The sequence below is a fragment of the Uloborus diversus genome, chromosome 1 (assembly GCF_026930045.1).
Source record: "Uloborus diversus isolate 005 chromosome 1, Udiv.v.3.1, whole genome shotgun sequence".
NCBI classification, from domain to species: Eukaryota; Metazoa; Arthropoda; class Arachnida; order Araneae; family Uloboridae; genus Uloborus; species Uloborus diversus.
Genome location: NC_072731.1, coordinates 109,840,281 through 109,859,642, shown reverse-complemented (window position 1 = coordinate 109,859,642; position 19,362 = coordinate 109,840,281). Strand labels below are relative to the sequence as shown.

Genomic DNA, 19,362 nt, shown 5'->3' with positions numbered 1-19,362 from the left:
GTTCGGGTTTAACTTCGTGAACGCTCGGCATTTTCCGGCAAAGGAGCGTGTCGCCATACGCCACCGCTGCGCCTCACGCTTTACAAAAATAATTAATTTGCTTGTTTGGCACCGACTCAAAACTACTTTGGTATACTTACATTAATTTAAGAACTGAGTTATTAAGGTTAATTAAAAACTCTAAATTATTACAAAAATATATACTTAGGTATACTTACATCAGTTTAAGAACTTAGTTATTAAGGTTTAATTAAAATGGTTTATTATTTTTTGCTTTTCAGTTTTTTCGGCGGTTCAATTTTTTTGTTAAAAAGTTTTTTAATTTTAAAGAGTCGGTGAGTTAATTTCCGCTAATCTCAATTCATACAAAAATAGTTTCCTAAAAAAGGTTCTGTTTTTTAAAAGCATGTCAATGATCTTGGTTAAACATTTCCCTCCAAAAATTCGTTTTGGGAAATAAAGAGGACAAAAATGTAAAAAAAAAGTACTTTTGTTTATTTATTTTCTGTTCAAGAGTGATTGTGCAATTATTGTACGTGTGCATTACGTTTCAAATTAGAATAAATCCTTTCATAATATCGATGTTTATTAAGCGCCAACTGATGGTCTTTTCTATGCAGATAGGGAAGGGGGAGGGCATAGGTGTCAGTCAAGCTCTATAGGGGAACGATAGGTTCAAAAAGTTAGGAACCAGTTTTAAACAAAGATTACTTTCTAATTATTTTTTACTTTTAGGTTGTGTGTTCCTTGTCAAACCAAGTTGCTTAATATCATCTCTTTCTCACGTTTGAGAAGCTTGCGTTGACCATTCAACTACTAACGAGTAGCTGTGGTCTTAGCTACAGTCTTATCAGCTGTAAAGAAAAGTTCGATCCACCCTGAATAGCCATAAGTGTAAGGGTAACTGGAGTTTCACAAGACACACTGCACTGAAATCCGAAGACACTTAACATTAAGTTTATTACATGTCATAAGTTAGGTTACTTTTGAAAACTGACATGATATCCGGGATGTTGCGACAGTTGACTCTCATAACGAGGTTTGACTGTATAGATGCATGTATATAAGGGGCAAACAATGTGGGGGCAAAGCGACATTGTTAGGATAACTTACTTTTTCAAAATTAACAAATTAGAAATTTATTTTGAAAATTACAGTACTTAAAGAAATAACACAATGTATATTATAATAAAACTTAAATTGAAGCTTTAATTTTAATTTTTGCAAAAAATATGTACATTCAAAAAAGGTAGAAATTTTGCTCCTCTTTTTACTTTCTTCTATATCTAATATATAGAAGAAAGTATTGGATTCGTGCAAATTTTCGAATTTCGAATTTTGACGGATTCGAACGTTTTGAGGTGTGCTGAGTCCATTTCGACCATTTTTGGAAAATGTCTGTCTGTCTGTCTGTGTGTGTGTGTATGTATGTATGTGTGTGTGTATGTATGTGTGTCACGTCTGTGTGTGACCAGTTTTTTGTGGCCGCTCTACAACAAAAACTACCGCATGAAATCGAACGAAATTTAGTACACATATGTGCCCCTATGTGAACTTGTGCCCATTAGTTTTTGGCGCGAATTCCTCCAAGGGGGGTGGAGCAATGAGACGTTTTTCGAGTTACGCGTGCTTGCTATTCCTCAGGAAGTTACTGGCGGAATCAAACAAAATTTGGTCCATATGTTGGTATTAACAGTAACAGGTGCTGATTCAATTTTGGTGTCAATAACTCAAACGGGGGTTGAGCTATAGAACGTTTTTTGTCGTCAATTGTGACTGCTGTATCTCAAGAAATAATGAACGGAATGAAAGAAAAATTTATCGGCAAGTAGCCCTTAGTGGGTATAAGAACTGATTTTATTTTTGTGTCAACAGCTAAAAAGGGGGTAGCGCAATCACCCGTTCTTTTTTTCCATTTTGAGTGCCCTATCTCAAGAAGTAATACTACGTTCTGGTTGAAATTTGGAATATATGTGAATCCATATGTAAACAGGCTTTGGTTCTATTTTGACGCCAATCGCTCCAAGAGGTGTTTTTTTTTTTTTTTTTTTTTTTTGCGAATAAAAATATTTTTATTAATGCAACAATAAGAAAGATAAATCGTAATAGATTGTCGTCTGCGTATTTCTCGTGATTTTAATTGTATGGAAATGGTAGGAAATATTATCTCAATGATTTAAAATTTTTAACTGTTGCCATCTTATGTTTGTTAACAAATAAAATATTTGTAATTCATTCAAGCAAGGCTTTTAAAATAACTTTCAATTTTCTCTCTTTGCTTTGCTTTTGCAATAATTCAGACATTGGGATAGTCGTCAAGTTTTTGCATGTGTCATTTTGTTTTTGTTGGGAATATTGCTTCCTCGTCAAGCATGGGGAGGGATCAGAAAAAAAAAAAGAAAAATATAGAAGAAAGTTTCGTGATGGCCACAACATACTAGTTTACTTTCTTCTATATCTAATATATAGAAGAAAGTATTGGATTCGTGCAAATTTTCGAATTTCGAATTTTGACGGATTCGAACGTTTTGAGGTGTGCTGAGTCCATTTCGACCATTTTTGAAAAATGTCTGTCTGTCTGTGTGTGTGTGTGTATGTATGTGTGTGTGTGTGTGTGTATGTATGTATGTGTATGTGTGTATGTATGTGTGTCACGTCTGTGTGTGACCAGTTCTTTGTGGCCGCTCTATAACAAAAACTTCCGCATGAAATCGAACGAAATTTAGTACACATAAGTGCCCCTATGTGAACTTGTGCCCATTAGTTTTTGGCGCGAATTCCTCCAAGGGGGGTGGAGCAATGGGACGTTTTTCGAGTTACGCGTGCTTGCTATTCCTCAGGAAGTAACTAGCGGAATCAAACAAAATTTGGTCCATATGTTGGTATTAACAGGAACAGGTGCTGATTCAATTTTGGTGTCAATAACTCAAACGGGGGTTGAGCTATAGAACGTTTTTTGTCGTCAATTGTGACTGCTGTATCTCAAGAAATAATGAACGGAATGAAAGAAAAATTTATCGGCAAGTAGCCCTTAGTGGGTATAAGAACTGATTTTATTTTTGTGTCAACAGCTAAAAAGGTTGATTTTTTTTTTTTTTTTTTGCGAATAAAAATATTTTTATTAATGCAACAATAAGAAAGATAAATCGTAATAGATTGTCGTCTGCGTATTTCTCGTGATTTTAATTGTATGGAAATGATAGGAAATATTATCTCAATGATTTAAAATTTTTAACTGTTGCCATCTTATGTTTGTTAACAAATAAAATATTTGTAATTCATTCAAGCAAGGCTTTTAAAATAACTTTCAATTTTCACTCTTTCCTTTGCTTTTGCAATAATTCAGACATTGGGTCAAGTTTTTGCATGTGTAATTTTGTTTTTGTTGGGAATATTGCTTCCTCGTCAAGCATGGGGAGGGATCAGAAAAAAGAAAAATATAGAAGAAAGTTTCGTGATGGCCACAACATACTAGTTTCCTGTGGCAAAGTGAAAAATGAAGTATTTTTCTGGGTCAATATTTTCTATATGATTATTAAGAATATGTTTAATAAAATGAATTTGTAACTTAAGTAATGAATGAATAAATGAATGAATTGTGAAACAATAATCGAATAAAAAGTAAATTAATTGATTAATATATAAGAATTAAGAAATGAGTGGCTGAAATGATAAATGGGGTCGTTTCCAAAATTTTAAAAGTATTTTTTCTGAAAGAGCATACATAAAAACATAGGATCTGACAATATTTTTAATAATTCATTTAAGTTTAATATTTAAAAAAAAAATACTTAAATCATTGCGCTTTCATTGTTTACACTTCTATCGCATGACATCACAAATGATGAAATGCCATTCAGTGTTTCCATTCACAGAACAAAATATTTAATTCACATCTTTACTCACGTGTATTGGCAACGATATGGTTGATAGCAAGTGTAGAGCGCAATTTTATTTCGCTGCTTGATTATCATAACGTGAAAACGTAGTAGAAAGATGCACCAAATTGCATCATTTGTGACGTCATAAAGAGCACACCTTGTTTGAAAAATCGGACATTTAAAAAAATTAATTAAAAAAACTGTTGGGAAAATGAAAGTATTTTCTGGATCCATGTAATTTTTTTTGCTCATTCTATCCATTTCAATGACTAAAAGTAGTACTTTTTACTGAAGGAAACCACCCCATTAATAAGAAAACAAGAGAATAATTGAATAAATAAGTGAATTTTTAATTGAAGGAATGCAAAATGAATTAATTTATAACTGAATACATAAGTCATTTAATTGATAATTGAACAAATAAACAAAATGAATTATTTCACTTTGTATCGCGTATAGATCTGACTAATTTGACAAAATATTAAAAATAGAAATAAGCTTAGTATTAATTAAACAAACACTGCACTAAATATTAGTATGTCTTAGTTAATATTTAAAATGTTAATGTTTAAAACTTCCTACTTTTATAAAAACAAAAATAATTTTTGACTTACAGCAAAAAAAAAAAATGTAACATGAGTATCAATTTTTCAAAATTTCTTGTATCATCATATGCTTTGATTTTCGTTTTCCTGACTGGAGTAGCCTACATATGTTATCAGATAGTTAAAATATCACCAGATAGGTGGTGCTGAAAACAGTTAAAATGTTTCACCATTTCACTTTGACCCAGATTCCCCTATATACACGAACAGGTATTTTTTATGGACACTCTCTCAGAAAAATATTATGATTGCGTTCCAGCTGTGACGTGCTTGAAGTCTTTAGATGGCTCCGACAAGTTTCATTAGGCCATCGGTGGTTAAGGACTTCGGCCGCTCCAAAGGAAGTTCTAACCCACGGTCCCAGACCAGGGAAGCCATCACGCCCAGGGAACGACCCATGCTCAAGATTAGGGTGTAGAACAGAGCCTCGGTCAAGCCGTAGTGCTAGAAAAGAAAGGAGAAAGTGAACAAAATGTGATCGAAAAAATCTCGATGAATGAATGAATTTCTGTTAAGGAGCTGCTGCAGGCATTTTCAGGAGTTAGTCAGATTTGAAAGCTCTGGTCTCGAAACGGATTCAAAGCGTCCTTTTCAATGCCTGTAAATCAATTATCACATGTTTTTGATAAAAGGAGTGTGGGGTCTAAGATCACTCAATTGGGTTTGTTAAGAATAAAAATGTTAGGTTTTCCAAGAGAAATCGTGAAACTATAAAAAACTTCGAAGTGGTTCAAGGAGAAAGCGACTTTTGCACTAACAAAAACAGTATTGCAAGGAAATGCGTAACAGCTTGCTACACTGCATCTAGAGATTGTAGTTTAGCCTTTGTTTCAGGCTCATCAGTCTGAGATAACCATAATAAAACTGAAGGCAAAAACCTGAGAAGCCATTACCACTGAGAGAAAAAGTTTAAAAAAACAACTACAGAAGTTTTCCTTAAGGAGAATTCAAATACAAATACAAATACAAATACAAATGTGACGACCAGCAACAGGCACTGGGCCCAGCTAGGCTGGTCCTAGTCAATTAATTAGTCCCCAATGAAGATCAATGGCCCTCTTAAAGCTATCCACTCCCTTGCTCATTACCACCTCTTCCGGTAAGCTATTCCAAGTACCCACGACCCTGCTAAAGTAGTAGTTTTTCCTGATTTCCAAGTTAGCCTGAGATTTAAATAGCTTAAAACAATGACCCCTTGTCCTGCTTTCCCCGCAAAAATTTAATCCATTTACATCTTTCATTTTGATAAATTTAAATAACTGAATCATGTCCCCTCTGACTCTCCTTTGCTCCAGGCTATACATGTTAAGCCTATTAAGTCTGGTATCATAATCTAAATCTGAGAGTCCCCTTACTAATTTAGTTACCCTTCTTTGAACCCTTTCCAATACAAAAATATCTTTCTTCAGATAAGGCGACCAAAACTGAACAGCATACTCCAAATGAGGTCTTACTAAACTCCTATATAAAGGCAGAAGAACTTTCTTAGATTTGTTTGAAATAGATCTATTGATGAACCCAAGCATTTTGTTGGCTTTGTTACTAGCAATACTGCACTGTTGACTAAACTTGAAGTCCTGATTTATAAAGACACCCAGATCCATAACATTTTCTGCCTGATTTATGACTGAACCCTGTAAACGATATCTCATACGCTTATTTCCATGACCTAAGTGTAGCACTTGACATTTCCCTACATTAACTGCCATACCCCATTTATCTGCCCACTTAGTAATATGATCTAAATCCTCTTGCAGCTGTTTTACTTGTTCTTCATTTTCGACAATCCCCATAACTTTTACATCGTCAGCAAAACAATTCATGCTTCCAGAAATATTATCATTGATGTCATTCATAAATATAATAAACAAAAGAGGCCCTAAAACTGATCCCTGAGGAACCCCACTTAAAACATCACTCCAATTAGAATGATTTCCTCTCACAACTACTCTTTGCTTCCTACCAGTAAGCCAATTTCTAACCCAAAGTAAAGTTTTTCCTCCTATTCCAATGTCAGCTAACTTGCTGAGAAGAGCAACATGCGGTACCTTGTCAAAAGCTTTTTGAAAATCAATATAAACAACATCCACACATTTTTTGTTATCTAAAGCTGAGGTAACCTTGTCGTAGAAGTGCAATAAATTAGTAGTACAGGATTTACCTTTCCTGAAACCATACTGCAAACTAGTCAACAGACTATTAGTCTCTAAGAACATCATGATCTTAATTTTGATCAAAGTTTCGAAAATCTTACAAATCACCGAAGTCAAACTTACAGGTCTATAATTCCCAGCAATACCTTTAGACCCCTTCTTGAAGAGTGGCATTATGTTAGCCAGCTTCCAGTCCTCTGGCACCGTCCCCGAGTTATAAGAAGCATTGAAAATATTCAAAATAACATCCACTAATTCCTCTGCACATTCAACTAAAATTTTTGGATAAATATTATCTGGTCCCGGAGCTTTAGTTGCTTTAATCTTTTTCAAATGAAATAAAACCTCCTCCCTGGAAAATACAAAATCCTCAAGCTGTATAATAGCTTGTGTCTTGTTAGTGTCAACTGTTGACAATTCAACATTTAAGAACTGTATTTACCTGTAAGAGAACATCACTAAATGCATCAGTATTGGGATAAGGGTTTTTGACTTTTCCGAGTTTCATAAGAATGGGCGGAACCAGTTTGTAAAGCCTGGAAGTAAGTTTGACGAGAGGATCGTCGGGAAAATGTTTCAAGGCGTATTTTCTCTGCTCTTCATAACGAGGATCCGTTTTTCTTAAGACGGCGTGACCGTAGCCTGGTATAACCTAAAAAGAAATTACAGCAGGGTTTTAGAGCGATAAGATGAGAAGAAAACTTCTTTCAAGATACAGCAATAACTTGCTCCTAATGATTTAAAATAATATTAACGTCAGTAACCACCATTGTCAAGAAGCATCGAATGTTGCCCAGACAGGTATAACCCCCTTGGTGTTTTGTCACGTGCAATATCATTGGTGCAGGTTCAATGTCAAAGGCATGTAATTTTAGTGGTTTTCACTGATGCAGGGTCTCAAGATCAGAATAGTATCCAAACTACGGGGAGTATAAGTCAAAAATTACCTACACTTTTCGTTCTACAACCTTATTAAACTAAAATAGGAGGCGGCCAAATGCGCATGTGTTGAGTTGCGCGGCGTGTGTGTGGTCACGTGTGCGGAATTCAATTACGATCGCGTCAGTTGTCGTTTAGCTACAGCAGCATAAGCATGTCAGCGCCGCTATCTGATTCCACCAAAGTGGAGCAACGGGGAGTGGTCAAATTTTTGTTGACCAATAAGCTGAAGCCAGCGATTGGAAATAAAAGCTGCGGTCTACTCTCAAAGAAAGTTTTGTTGTGTCAAGACAAAGCCCGGCTGCACACGGCGCACCACATCATGGTAACAGTTAACAGGTTGGCTTTGAGACAATGGAACACTCTCCCTATAGCCCAGATCTCGCCAGCTCGAGGAAGCTTTCAGAGGTCGTCGATTTGGCTCAGACATGGAAAAAAGAGGCTGCAAAAGACGGTGTGAAAGTGGCTTCATGACCAACCGAAAACCTTCTACCAGGAAGGCATACGAAAGTCTGTGACTCGCTGGATTAAGTGCATTGCTAAAGGTGGAGACTTATACCGAAAAATAATGTATCTGTTGTATACCTATTGCAGTTTAATAAAGTTGTAGAACGAAAAGTGTAAGTAATTTTTGACTTACACTTATACATACCAATTCAATATCATAACTGTAACATGCATATATCAAATTTCAACATGCATATATTCAAACCAAATATATGCGTTCTCACGAATTAACTTTTTATTTTAACTAGTAGTAAATTTAAATACTGTATATTGGCAATGATGCAAATAAAAAAAGGAAAACCCTTAAACAACTACTTGTATACTCATAGTATACTTGTGTCTGTTCTAAAACAAAAATTAGGTGATAACTTACAGTGTGCACCTTTCAAACACGTACATCTACCACGAATGTTTTAATTGACAACCGTAAATAAATACCTGGACTCCTTTAGCATAGAATTTTTGTATGCTTACGTTACGCAATTTGTTATGCAATGTTAAATTTTACAAACGTATTTGCAATTTGGACCATCCCCTCCCCCCACAGAAACCTATGCAACGAAATATACTTGTATTGTTCCTAAAATGGTAGATACGAGTTAGTTCATAACTAGAATTATCGACCAACTATTCACCTACTAAAGAGTTCTCGTAGTTTTTTGTTTTAAGTGTTAATTAAGTCCACCACATCAATCTGTTTGTTTTAAAAGTATCGTATACTTTACTTTACTTTAGAGGGAAGTAAATTTTCAAAAACGATTAACAATTTTGAAGAAATGAAAATATTAATATTGAGCAAGTGAGACCGTTGCAAAAATTTCTGAACAAATTAATATGCAGAGTTCAAACAAAAGAGAATCTGTTGGATTCAAACAGATGAATCCAATTCAAAATTGCCACATTTCTTTCATTATACGCTGTACTTGAAATCTGTCAAATATATTTGAATGAGAATGCTGTTTTGAACACCACCACTAGAGTACTTTGCTGCCGCATCAGTTATTGAACTACTAACTCCATCAGTTACAAGCGACACGGCTTGCACTTGGAACTTCAGTTAGGTCCCTTGATCTCACACACCCTGCGATTTTTTCTTGTGGTTGTTTGTGAAAGACGCTGTTTAGGTAGGTACCACCTCTTCCTACATACTTGAATGACCTACGAAGCCGTATCACAGTGGTGGTGAACTCAGCGACACAAGACACATTCGTCATCAAGTGTGGGATGAATTGGGCTACCTTCTAGATGTTAATGGGGTAGCCAGAAGAGGGTCTATTGAACATCTGTAAACTTCCATGGATGCATAATCACATGTAATTTACAGAATTCAAGTACAATGATTAGTGCTGAAGATACAGAAATTTGAAATAGGTTAATTCCATGCGTGACTCACACTACAAATTGAGAATTTCAAGACACAAATCTCTCTTTATCTCAAACTTATTGAAGTAATATCTCCTATTTTTTTCCTCAGCATTACTAATTAGCATTGAAACAAACTACCCAACACATTATTATTCACTTAAAGCTTTACATGACAGTTGGAAGTGTTAAAATACAAATGTGACTCACACTACATGCAACAGGAAGTGATATTTAGGTGATGTTTATATCTTTGGATATCTTCCTCTTCAGCAAAATAAAAAATAAAACTTGTTCTATTTATGCATCCAGAAGGTTCAAAATCAAGAAAAATATGCAATATTTATTAATATAATCTATTTAAAAATATTAGGGGGCTTTTCCATATGTGACTCTCTTTACATCTAGATTGTAACTCACACTACAGTTTCCAATTTCGAAACACAAAACAAATCCTACACATTTATTTTTCAACATGGGCATATTTTAAACAACATAAATCTCAAAGAACGTGTTTTAAAGCAGAATTACAAGATTTAAACTAACCCATGACATAATTATTAAGGCAAAAATTTTGAAATATGTAATGCATGCACGTCTCAGCAAGTTTCTTTGTAGCACTATCAGAAAAAGTTATATCTACGTCAGATATGTCATCAACTTTAAGCTAAGAGAAACGTTTGGAGTCCTTATAAAATCTTAAAAATTTAACGGTCACGACACCTAAGCTTCTGTTGCCAATAACTTGACCAAAAAAATACTTTACTAATCTATTGCTAGAAAAATAAACAAAAATTCGGTCCCCAACATTAAAATTTGAAGATTCTTCATGTGTGTATGTTTTCGACGCCTTCTGGTTCTTCAAAGCTCCCATTTGTGAACTTGAATATATTTTTATTCATCTTCTCTGAGATTAACAAAATTTTTAGCTTGTATGGGGATGCTTTCTCAAAACAATGCATCCTCCTTGTTTCAGGAATCGGCTTGATTTCAATCCCATTTGGTGTTCACAGCTTATCATAAAAAGACATTTTGGATGTTATCAACTCCTGTGGAATGATATGGAGTGAATATTCAGACAAATCTTTGCAGCCATTTGCGTGAACTTTTTAGCAGAATGGGGATTAATTTTCCTAGATAACTTAACCTCCTTCCCTCGCCGCTTCAGAGTACCACCCAAGTCATCGATTGCACCCTTGCCATGGCTAATGGCAGAAAATTGCCATTGAAACTTTCCTCCTATTAATAAAAATTAAAATAATTAATTAAGATTTAATTAAGATTAATTAGATTTTAATTAATTAAAATCTAAGTATTTCTCGGATTCCTTAAGCCTTTTTCTTCGCTCTGCTTTACGCTGAGATGGAGTTTCAGCCATAGTATCTATAGCAAATACATTTAAATTAGTAGTTTGTGTAAATTTTATAATTTTAATGACAAATTTTGTCATAAAAGTGTAAAAACTCGCAAAACAAAAACCAAACTGTGATTAACACTACACACATATTTATATTTATATTTCTAACAGTATTCAAAATTATATCAAATGAATTGTGAAAAAGTATTGACATTAAGTAAAAGAAAGAAAATAAAAATATTAGAGCTGAAAGTATAGGCATTATTCAATAAAACTAAATTTTCTATGTTTTGTGTGACTCAAACTACATGTATTAGGCTCATTCAAAAATACAAAATTTGACATGTTGAAGTTATTATTGTAAAAAATTGGCATGCATTCTTAAAGTACGGCAAAACCACTTTTAAAAAATGCTAATAGATCATCAACTTATCATGTATGTTAAAAAGATCCTTATGAAAATTATCAACTTTGCGTGCAGCAACACGTGTTTACAAATGTCTTTTGTATGCTAGTTTGTTGCCAGATGCAAAACAAAAAAAGCAGTTTTTGCATAAATAATGTGAAATTCAATCTATATTTACTATTAAAAAAATGAAGAAACATTTTAAATGAAGTTTTTTTTTTTTTTAATTCGACCATTTGATGTACTTTGGCATGGAAATAGACAATAGTGTCTATCTTTCTAAATCCCCCTGCATTTTATTGTTAGAGAGAGAGTCAGAAATAATTGCTAGCTGCATTTAAAATGATGAAATACAACGCGAAAAGTTGTCTAGAGCTTGTCCAGTAGATGTAGCAGCTTTAGACTCTTTATTAGATTCTAGTCTGCTACACCAAGTTGAGATGGCAGAAATAATTTTTCGTATTTTATTTCATTATAAGTGCAATCTCATTCCTCTCACCGTCCCATTCCGCCCAATTCATCCTTATTATTTGAAAATGTAACTCTGTGTAATTTACCCTTACTTTAATTGCAACTTTATTGTTTCGTTTTTACTTCATTTTCAACTTTTCAAATTGCTTTTCAAGGCCACTCTCCAGTTTTAGAATGTTATTTCATTTCGACAGTTAGCTAAAATTCAGACGAGCAAATAAATACCTGTGCCGATTTTAGTGTCTTCCATATAAACTCCTCCAGTTGTTCATCTGTAGCCTCATTTCCTAGTTCTTTTTGAAGTTTACCAAGCCATAACGCAACTTCCTAAAACATCAACAAAATAGTATTTAGCATAATCAATTCAATATTCAGCATAAAAATAAATTATGTTGAAAACTACAGTTAAAGACGAGAGAAATTTTCGTACTTGAATTGCTGACCCGTGGAGGGGCCCAGCCATTCCGTTAAGCCCAGCCGCCAAGGAGAGGTAAGGATCCGAGAGAGTACTCCCCACTAAATGAACCGTGTGAGCACAGACATTCGCGCCTCCGTGATCACTAAGAAGAAAACATTTTTGTATTCTTTTTAGTCAAGTTTAGTTTTGTGTAACTAACAAACCAACCAATTAGGACCGTGGTAGCCCGATCGGTAGAGTGTCGGATTCGGGGCCGGAGGGTCCTGGGTTCGAACCTCGATGGTCGAAGACCCACCGTCGTCATTAAAGGGGACTGGGCGACGTTAAATATGCTCGTGGTCTCAATGTCCTCCAAGTGAAACGATACCTCTGGGGGTGCTAGCACCAGGTAGTTATTAGCTCCTGGACTAGTTCTAAATTCTCATAAACTGTTCGATCCGGTGATGGTGCTGCCATCTATCGGTATATAAAATAATGGAGGCAAGGCACTTAGTATGCAGTCCTCGACATAAATACAGTTGTAGTCAGTTGTGACTCTGAATAGAATAGAAACCAACCAATTAGCCAACCCACACTTTGGAGAGCAAGAACAATTGTTGCTCGATTTAACGAACCTCTAATGAACGAACAGTTACGATTTTACTGGTTGTTGTCACGAAAAACCTTTTATTTAAACAATGTAATTTTTTGTTCTTTTTGACGAACTGGAAATGGCAAAACCCTCTTTTACGGGCTCGACTTAAAGTCGGTTACAGCACCAGGACAGGAAATTTCAGGATAGAAGATGATGATTTTATTTAAATTGTAATTTCATCTTCCTCCTTCATTCCTTTTTCTTATAAATAAAAAAAAAGTTTTAAAATAGAAAGCAGACCTTGATCTTTACGATCAGAATTTCTGGATGTCTGTGCGCTTTTTTATTTGGCACCAAATAAGAAACATCTATTTGTATTGACGGGACTTGCCGTGGAAATATGCGTACCATAAGTAGCGCATATAGATATTGATACATCTCGATTTTTGCGAACTTTTGTTGTTGTCAGAAGGAGTTCGTAAAATTGATCGTCAACGTGCAAAAATGATCCCAATGCTCTTATTTTTATGCACTTCTATCCTAAAGTTCAAATCTTATACCTCAAAGTTGCTCCTAACATCATATCTGCAATATTGTTACCAAATCTTCTCTGTAATAACGTTATTTTCATGGGAAATTTCTTTTTTCTCATCTTACGTACTCTAAGGACGCGTTTGCAAAGAAAAATGAAAAAGCTGGCTCAAAGGGTACTCCCCCCCCCCTTTGAGACCGGTATACACTGGAATAGAGTCGCTTCCGAAATTTCAAAAGTATCGTTTTCCGAAAGAGCACGCTTAAAAACATAGGATTTGACCATTTTAAAAATAGTTTACAATTTACAAAGTTTACTATTTAGAAAAATATATTTAAATCGGCGCGCAGAGTCAATTTTATTTTTACGCTTCTGCGCATGACATCACAAATGATGAATTGCCATTCATCCTTGCCATTATCTCAGAGCGAATATTACTCATATATAGTGGCAACGATGTGGTTGATAGCAAGCTTAAAGCGCAATATTTAATTCGCTTCTGGATTATCATAACCTGGAAACGCGATAGACAGCAAGCGTAAACATTCAGCACGTCAGTGGAATGCGCATGTGACGTCATAAAGACCACGCCTTGTTTGAAAAATCGGACATTTGAAAAAAATAATTAAAAAATAACTGTTGGGAAAATGCAAGTATTTTCTGTATCCATGTGATTATTTCTGCTCATTCTATCAACTTCAGTGACTGGAAGTAGTACTTTTGACTGAAGGAAACAACCCCATTAATTGTTCCCTACATTGTGGAAGCGGAAGAGTCGTCTCATTCTGGGCTCGTAAGTTCCAGATTTTGGTGAATGTAAGCCTGCCCTAATACCCCGTTTGCACTGCGAGCTAAGCGCGCTCAACCCATCAATGCACTTACGAGTTAAGCGCATTTACTTTAAAAGTCGTTTGCACTGCATATTGACCGTTCCCAAGCGGTAATTCTGTAATCCACGCTATGGCTTGATTTCATCCATGCTCAATAGATGGCGCCACTACTTTTTCATGATTTTTTTTGCTTTATTTTTAAAAATGTCTTGTGTTTTTTGAAGTTTTAACCATGGATAGCTTATCATCCGGCTTTACTTATTCAAATATTAATAGTACAAACGATCAAAACGAAAATTTAACTTACAGAGTAAAAGAAATCACTGATGAAAATGCTGCAAATGTAAGTTTTAAAATTTTTTTTCTTAATTTAATTGCGGATATTCCCGAAAAAAAAAAGATATTCTTAAAGGGACAGAACAGCCGATTTAAATTATTGGAATTGAAAAAAAAGTGAAAATTCATGTGCCTAAAGGTTTAACGTTGTAATTAATAATTTAATCAACGGTCTAATTGATACAACTATATCAATTAGATAACATTATATGCAGTATTCGGGGGGGGGGGGGAGTACATGTATATAGTGTGAAATGTAAGTCAGAACAGCTCTTTTACAAAAGTACTCCAATGGGCTTTCTAGTTTTTTATTTATTATTATTATTATTATTATTTTTTTTTGAAAAACACAAAGACACACATATATATTTACATGTATGCCAATGATTTTTTTTGGTGGTGGGGGGGGGGTGTTCGCTTCCTTTTGGGGGGGGGGACACATTCACCCTTAGTTTTATTTACCCATGTTTTGTAGCATTTTTTAAAATTAATTTTCTGTTTAGTTTGTTCTTTAAGTTTTGTTGTTTTTTCCACCAGTACTTACATGTTCTTAACTTAATTGCTATGTTGGGCCTTTTTTGGTTAAAGATTTTTTAGATTGTATTTGTGTTTTAATAAAAATTGAATTAACTTCTCTTTTGATTGGCTTATACAGATTTAACTTAAATATGCTTGTTAATTTTATACACGGAACTGGTTACAGCAACACAGTGAAGATACAAAAAGTACTTGGCGTGTTGCAACAACATATCCGAAATCAGGGAGATTTAATAAATACAAAATCAGCTATCGCTGTGTGCATGACAGACAGAATAGTTTCTGGGGATGGTCCTTCAAAGCATACGGGATGCACTGCTAAATTGACAATCACAATACAAAGGCAAGTTACTTTCAATTAAATGTATATATAACAGGGTTTGAAATAAGGTTCAATTTCTAGAAGGGGAATGTCCCCCGTTACTTCAGATTCCAGGGGGGATTTTTTGAGTTTCGGGGAGAATTTTTATAAGTTCTGAAAATTTGTTTACTATTTTTTTTTTATAATTCATTTTTATTTCATTTTTCTATTTATTCATTTTTAAATTATAATTTTTTTGGTGTAATATCAGTCCCATTTTCAAATAATTATTCCTTAATTTTGCAATTTTACTTTATTATTTCATTTTCAATAAAATATTTTACAACTAAGTAACATCACATACACTCAATTATTTTTTTTCAATAGAACATTTTCTGGTTCTAATTATCCGAATGGGGTTCAGTCCCGATTATTTAGAAAAATATTTCTACTGAACAAAGACTTTTTTTCTGGCGATCAAAAAGTTCAAGTAAAAAATTGCCTATAATTTTCCAAAACGGACTGTCGTTTCCAGCAGTTTTCGGATCGCATTTCGACCGGCGGATCGGAATTAGTTGATATTGGCGGATCGGAATCGGTTGATGTAACCAGTTCTGTGTATAAAATTAACAAGCATATTTAAGTTAAATCTGTATAAGCCATTCAAAAGAGAAATTAATTCAATTTTTATTGAAACACAAATACAATCTAAAAAATCTTTAACCAAAAAAGGCCCAACATAGCAATTTAGTAAAGAACACGTAAGTACTGGTGGAAAAAACAACAAAAGTTAAAGAACAAACTAAACAGAAAATAAATTTTAAAAAATGCTACAAAACATGGGTAAATAAAACTAAGGGTGAATGTGTCCCCCCCCCAAAAAAGGAAGCGATCACACACCCCCCCCCCCCCCCACCAAAAAAAAAATCATTGGCATATATTATATATGTGTGTCTTTGTGTTTTTCAAAAATAAATAAATAAATAAATAAATAAAAAACTAGAAAGCCTATTGGAGTACTTTTGTAAAAGAGCTGTTCTGACTTACATTTCACACTATATATATGTACTCCCCCCCTCCGAATACTGCATATAATGTTATCTAATTGATATAGTTGTATCAATTAGACCGTTGATTAAATTATTAATTACAACGTTAAACCTTTAGGCACATGAATTGTCACATTTTTTCTTAAATTCCAATAATTTAAATCGGCTGTTCTGTCCCTTTAATAACATTTTTTTTCCGGGATTATCCGCAATTAAATTAAGAAAAAAAATTTTAAAACTTACATTTGCAGCATTTTCATCAGTGATTTCTTTTACTCTGTAAGTTAAATTTTCGTTTTGATAGTAATACATTTTTGAAAAGAAAGCAAAAAAAAAAAAATTCATGAAAAAGTAGTGGCGCCATCTATCGAGCATAGAAAAAACCAAGCCATAGCGTGGATTACAGAATTACCGCTTGGGATCGGTCGATATGCGTGTCGCTCAACTGAAGCGGCTTTGAGATGCGCTAAGTGAATGCGCAGTAGGTTAGCTGAAAACTAAGCGGCTTAATTCCGCCAGTGCAAACGGGGTATAAGAGTGAAACCATCCAGACACATAATCAAAGTTCATTCTAACCAGGGACCACACGACTTAAGCTATAATGCAAAAAGTTCAAAATGATAGCATTCGGAAGAGCATATTTAGACATTTTTTTCACCCATGAAATGTCATGGGTCATCCTCGTCCCCTTGCTTTCGGGATATGGGGTCTTAAAGTCTGCCGAAATCTCAAAAAAAGTAGCCAAATTTAAAGACTTGGCAATAAATTTAAATACCGCAATATTTCATCGTCTGCATCTTGCAAGGCATCTCATTTCCATTTTGGGTCATCTGCAAAGCGTGTGAAAGATGATTTGTTTTAATACTGTACTTGTGTGTGTTAAATTAAAGAATCGCCATCAAGCCTATGAAATAGAAAATAGGAAGCTTTATTCAGAGGAACGATAACTTTACAACGAAATTAAACGTAAATTTTAGAATTTCATTGGTGATAATAGCACATTTCAGAATATTACTGTATTTTAAGTGTGTTAAGTAAACTATTAATGAAATATGTTGTAAGTATTTCTTAATAACCTGGGAGAATTAATAAGAATAAGTACAAAAAGCAGGGTAATTTGAGCTCATACAGAATATAGATAATAAAATGCATAGTTTTTGATGCTGAAATAAAATGGTCAAGGATTATGGTATCACTTCTTATTTTTTTAAAGTGATAATCAAGACATGAAGTTTTATTGTCTGATGATCACTGTGAGGAAAATATTTAATTTTTAATTTAAAATGAAAAAAAATCTAATGTGAAAACAACGGATAGTAAGTGTTAACAATATGCACTTCAAAAGTATAGATATCGGAAATTACTTCATGAATAGAGGGAAATATTTTATTCTTAAAAGCTATCAATACAGTCGACGTTCGTTATAACAACCCCTGTCTTCCGGACAAAATCTGTCACTACCGTAAAAGTGGCTATAACGTGAATGCACAACATATTGCATGTTATTTTTATTTATTTATTTATTTTTAAAAATACTAGAATAACTTTTACGCGTTTTCATTCAGTGAAACTACAATCACTTATTCATTTCCAGATAAGTGCACCACAATACTGCCGTGTGCAGGTAAACGGCAGTATCTGCAGAAATGAGTTTTCGAGATAGTTGAAGAAACGCGTTTTGGTTTCAATACTAATAATAGGGAAATGTGGGAATTAGACGTCTTTTTCGTATCTTTTTTTCGGTGGAAACCAAATAAGCGAGCTTGTACAGTAAAGATTACGTACAATAGATGACAAAAATGCGAAAAAATGAAAAATGAAAAATTTGCAGTTACTGCCCTTTACCTGCACACGGCAGAATACTCGGACATGATACAATTTGCCTGGTACAAGTCTGGATCATTGCCAACTCGGCTACCTCCATTTGAAACACCTTTGGAATTTTGCTTTTCGGAGGAGTTTGAACGCTGCAATAACTGTGCTAGACTTAAATCGATGAAATGCTTCTGGTGCCACAATTTTCTATCTTTTAATAATTATTTTTTTCAGTATCATATTTGTCAGAGTTAGTAGTATATTTTCCCCCCTTTCGACAGGCTTCTTTTATTTTTATTTTACAACATATCTTATTTGTATTTAACATTAATCTGCTAATTAAAATTTCTCAATTAGAAGTTTTTTTTAAAAATTTATATTGCTTTAAGTATACAAGCTAACTTTTCATAGAAACTAAAGAAAATACTCATAGTTAATACTTTGAAAAACCATAATAAAAATACTTAAAATATAGTACACCAATAACATTGTAATTAACATTTTAAGTCCTAAAGTAAAATCTACTTAAATACACTAAAATACAATAATATACTTTTATCCGGCCCGTCTCTTCAAAATTTTACTTTGGAAAGGGTCAATTCTGCTGTGGGAAGTTAATGCGCAGTATCTGCAGAGAATTTTTGAGATATTTGAAGAAACGCTTTTTGTGCATAATTTTCAGCAGAAACGAATTGAGAATAAGAATCACTTTTTGGTACAGATAATTAACCAGTAATTGTTACAACTAGTGATAAAGAAATTTCGCAAAAATAAATAATTCCTTTTTATTTTATTCAAATTTTCATTACAAGACCGTTTCAAACAGATAAGTCCACCTTCAGGAATTTTGCTCTAACCACGTTTATTTAAAAAAATTTTGCATAAATCTCGTTGCTTAGTCTTACTGCAAGATTATGCTGGCTTCTGTGGAGGTATTCAAACAGATTTAAGCATCACGGTGCAAGCAAACGAAATGGGTCGTCATTGCAGTCTTTCGTTGGTTGAGCAAGGGAAAATTGAAGCATTTAAACAGTGGAAAATCCAATAGAGAAATAGGTAATCTTTAAAATAGGTCGCATAATGTTGTGAACATTTTTTTGCGACTTAGAAATGCTTATGACAGTAAAAAATTATCTGGCAGCCCATCAAAAGTGACACTCCAACAAAGCAGGACTAACGTAAAGGACTTAAAATCAAGAAATATAAGCTTTTTCACTTTAAGCAAGCAACAAATCCTCCAGTTTTAAAATCTACAGTCCATAGAGTAGTAAAGTAGTTCGCCAATTTAA

The 19,362-nt window shown here is 34.0% G+C and overlaps 1 protein-coding gene across 1 annotated transcript in view; it reads right to left on the bottom strand.

Moving 5' to 3' along the window:
- Nucleotides 1–4,407: 4,407 nt before the first annotated feature.
- Nucleotides 4,408–19,362, bottom strand: part of LOC129222246 (probable citrate synthase 2, mitochondrial) — a 38,459-nt gene continuing 23,504 nt past the window's right edge. The window contains exons 7-10 of the mRNA XM_054856762.1: nt 12,112–12,241; nt 11,907–12,008; nt 7,082–7,291; nt 4,408–4,930 (exon numbers count right to left, since the gene is read on the bottom strand). Of these exons, the coding sequence (XP_054712737.1) occupies nt 4,766–4,930; nt 7,082–7,291; nt 11,907–12,008; nt 12,112–12,241 (607 nt within the window). The 3' untranslated portion in view covers nt 4,408–4,765. The remainder of the gene's footprint in view (nt 4,931–7,081; nt 7,292–11,906; nt 12,009–12,111; nt 12,242–19,362) is intronic.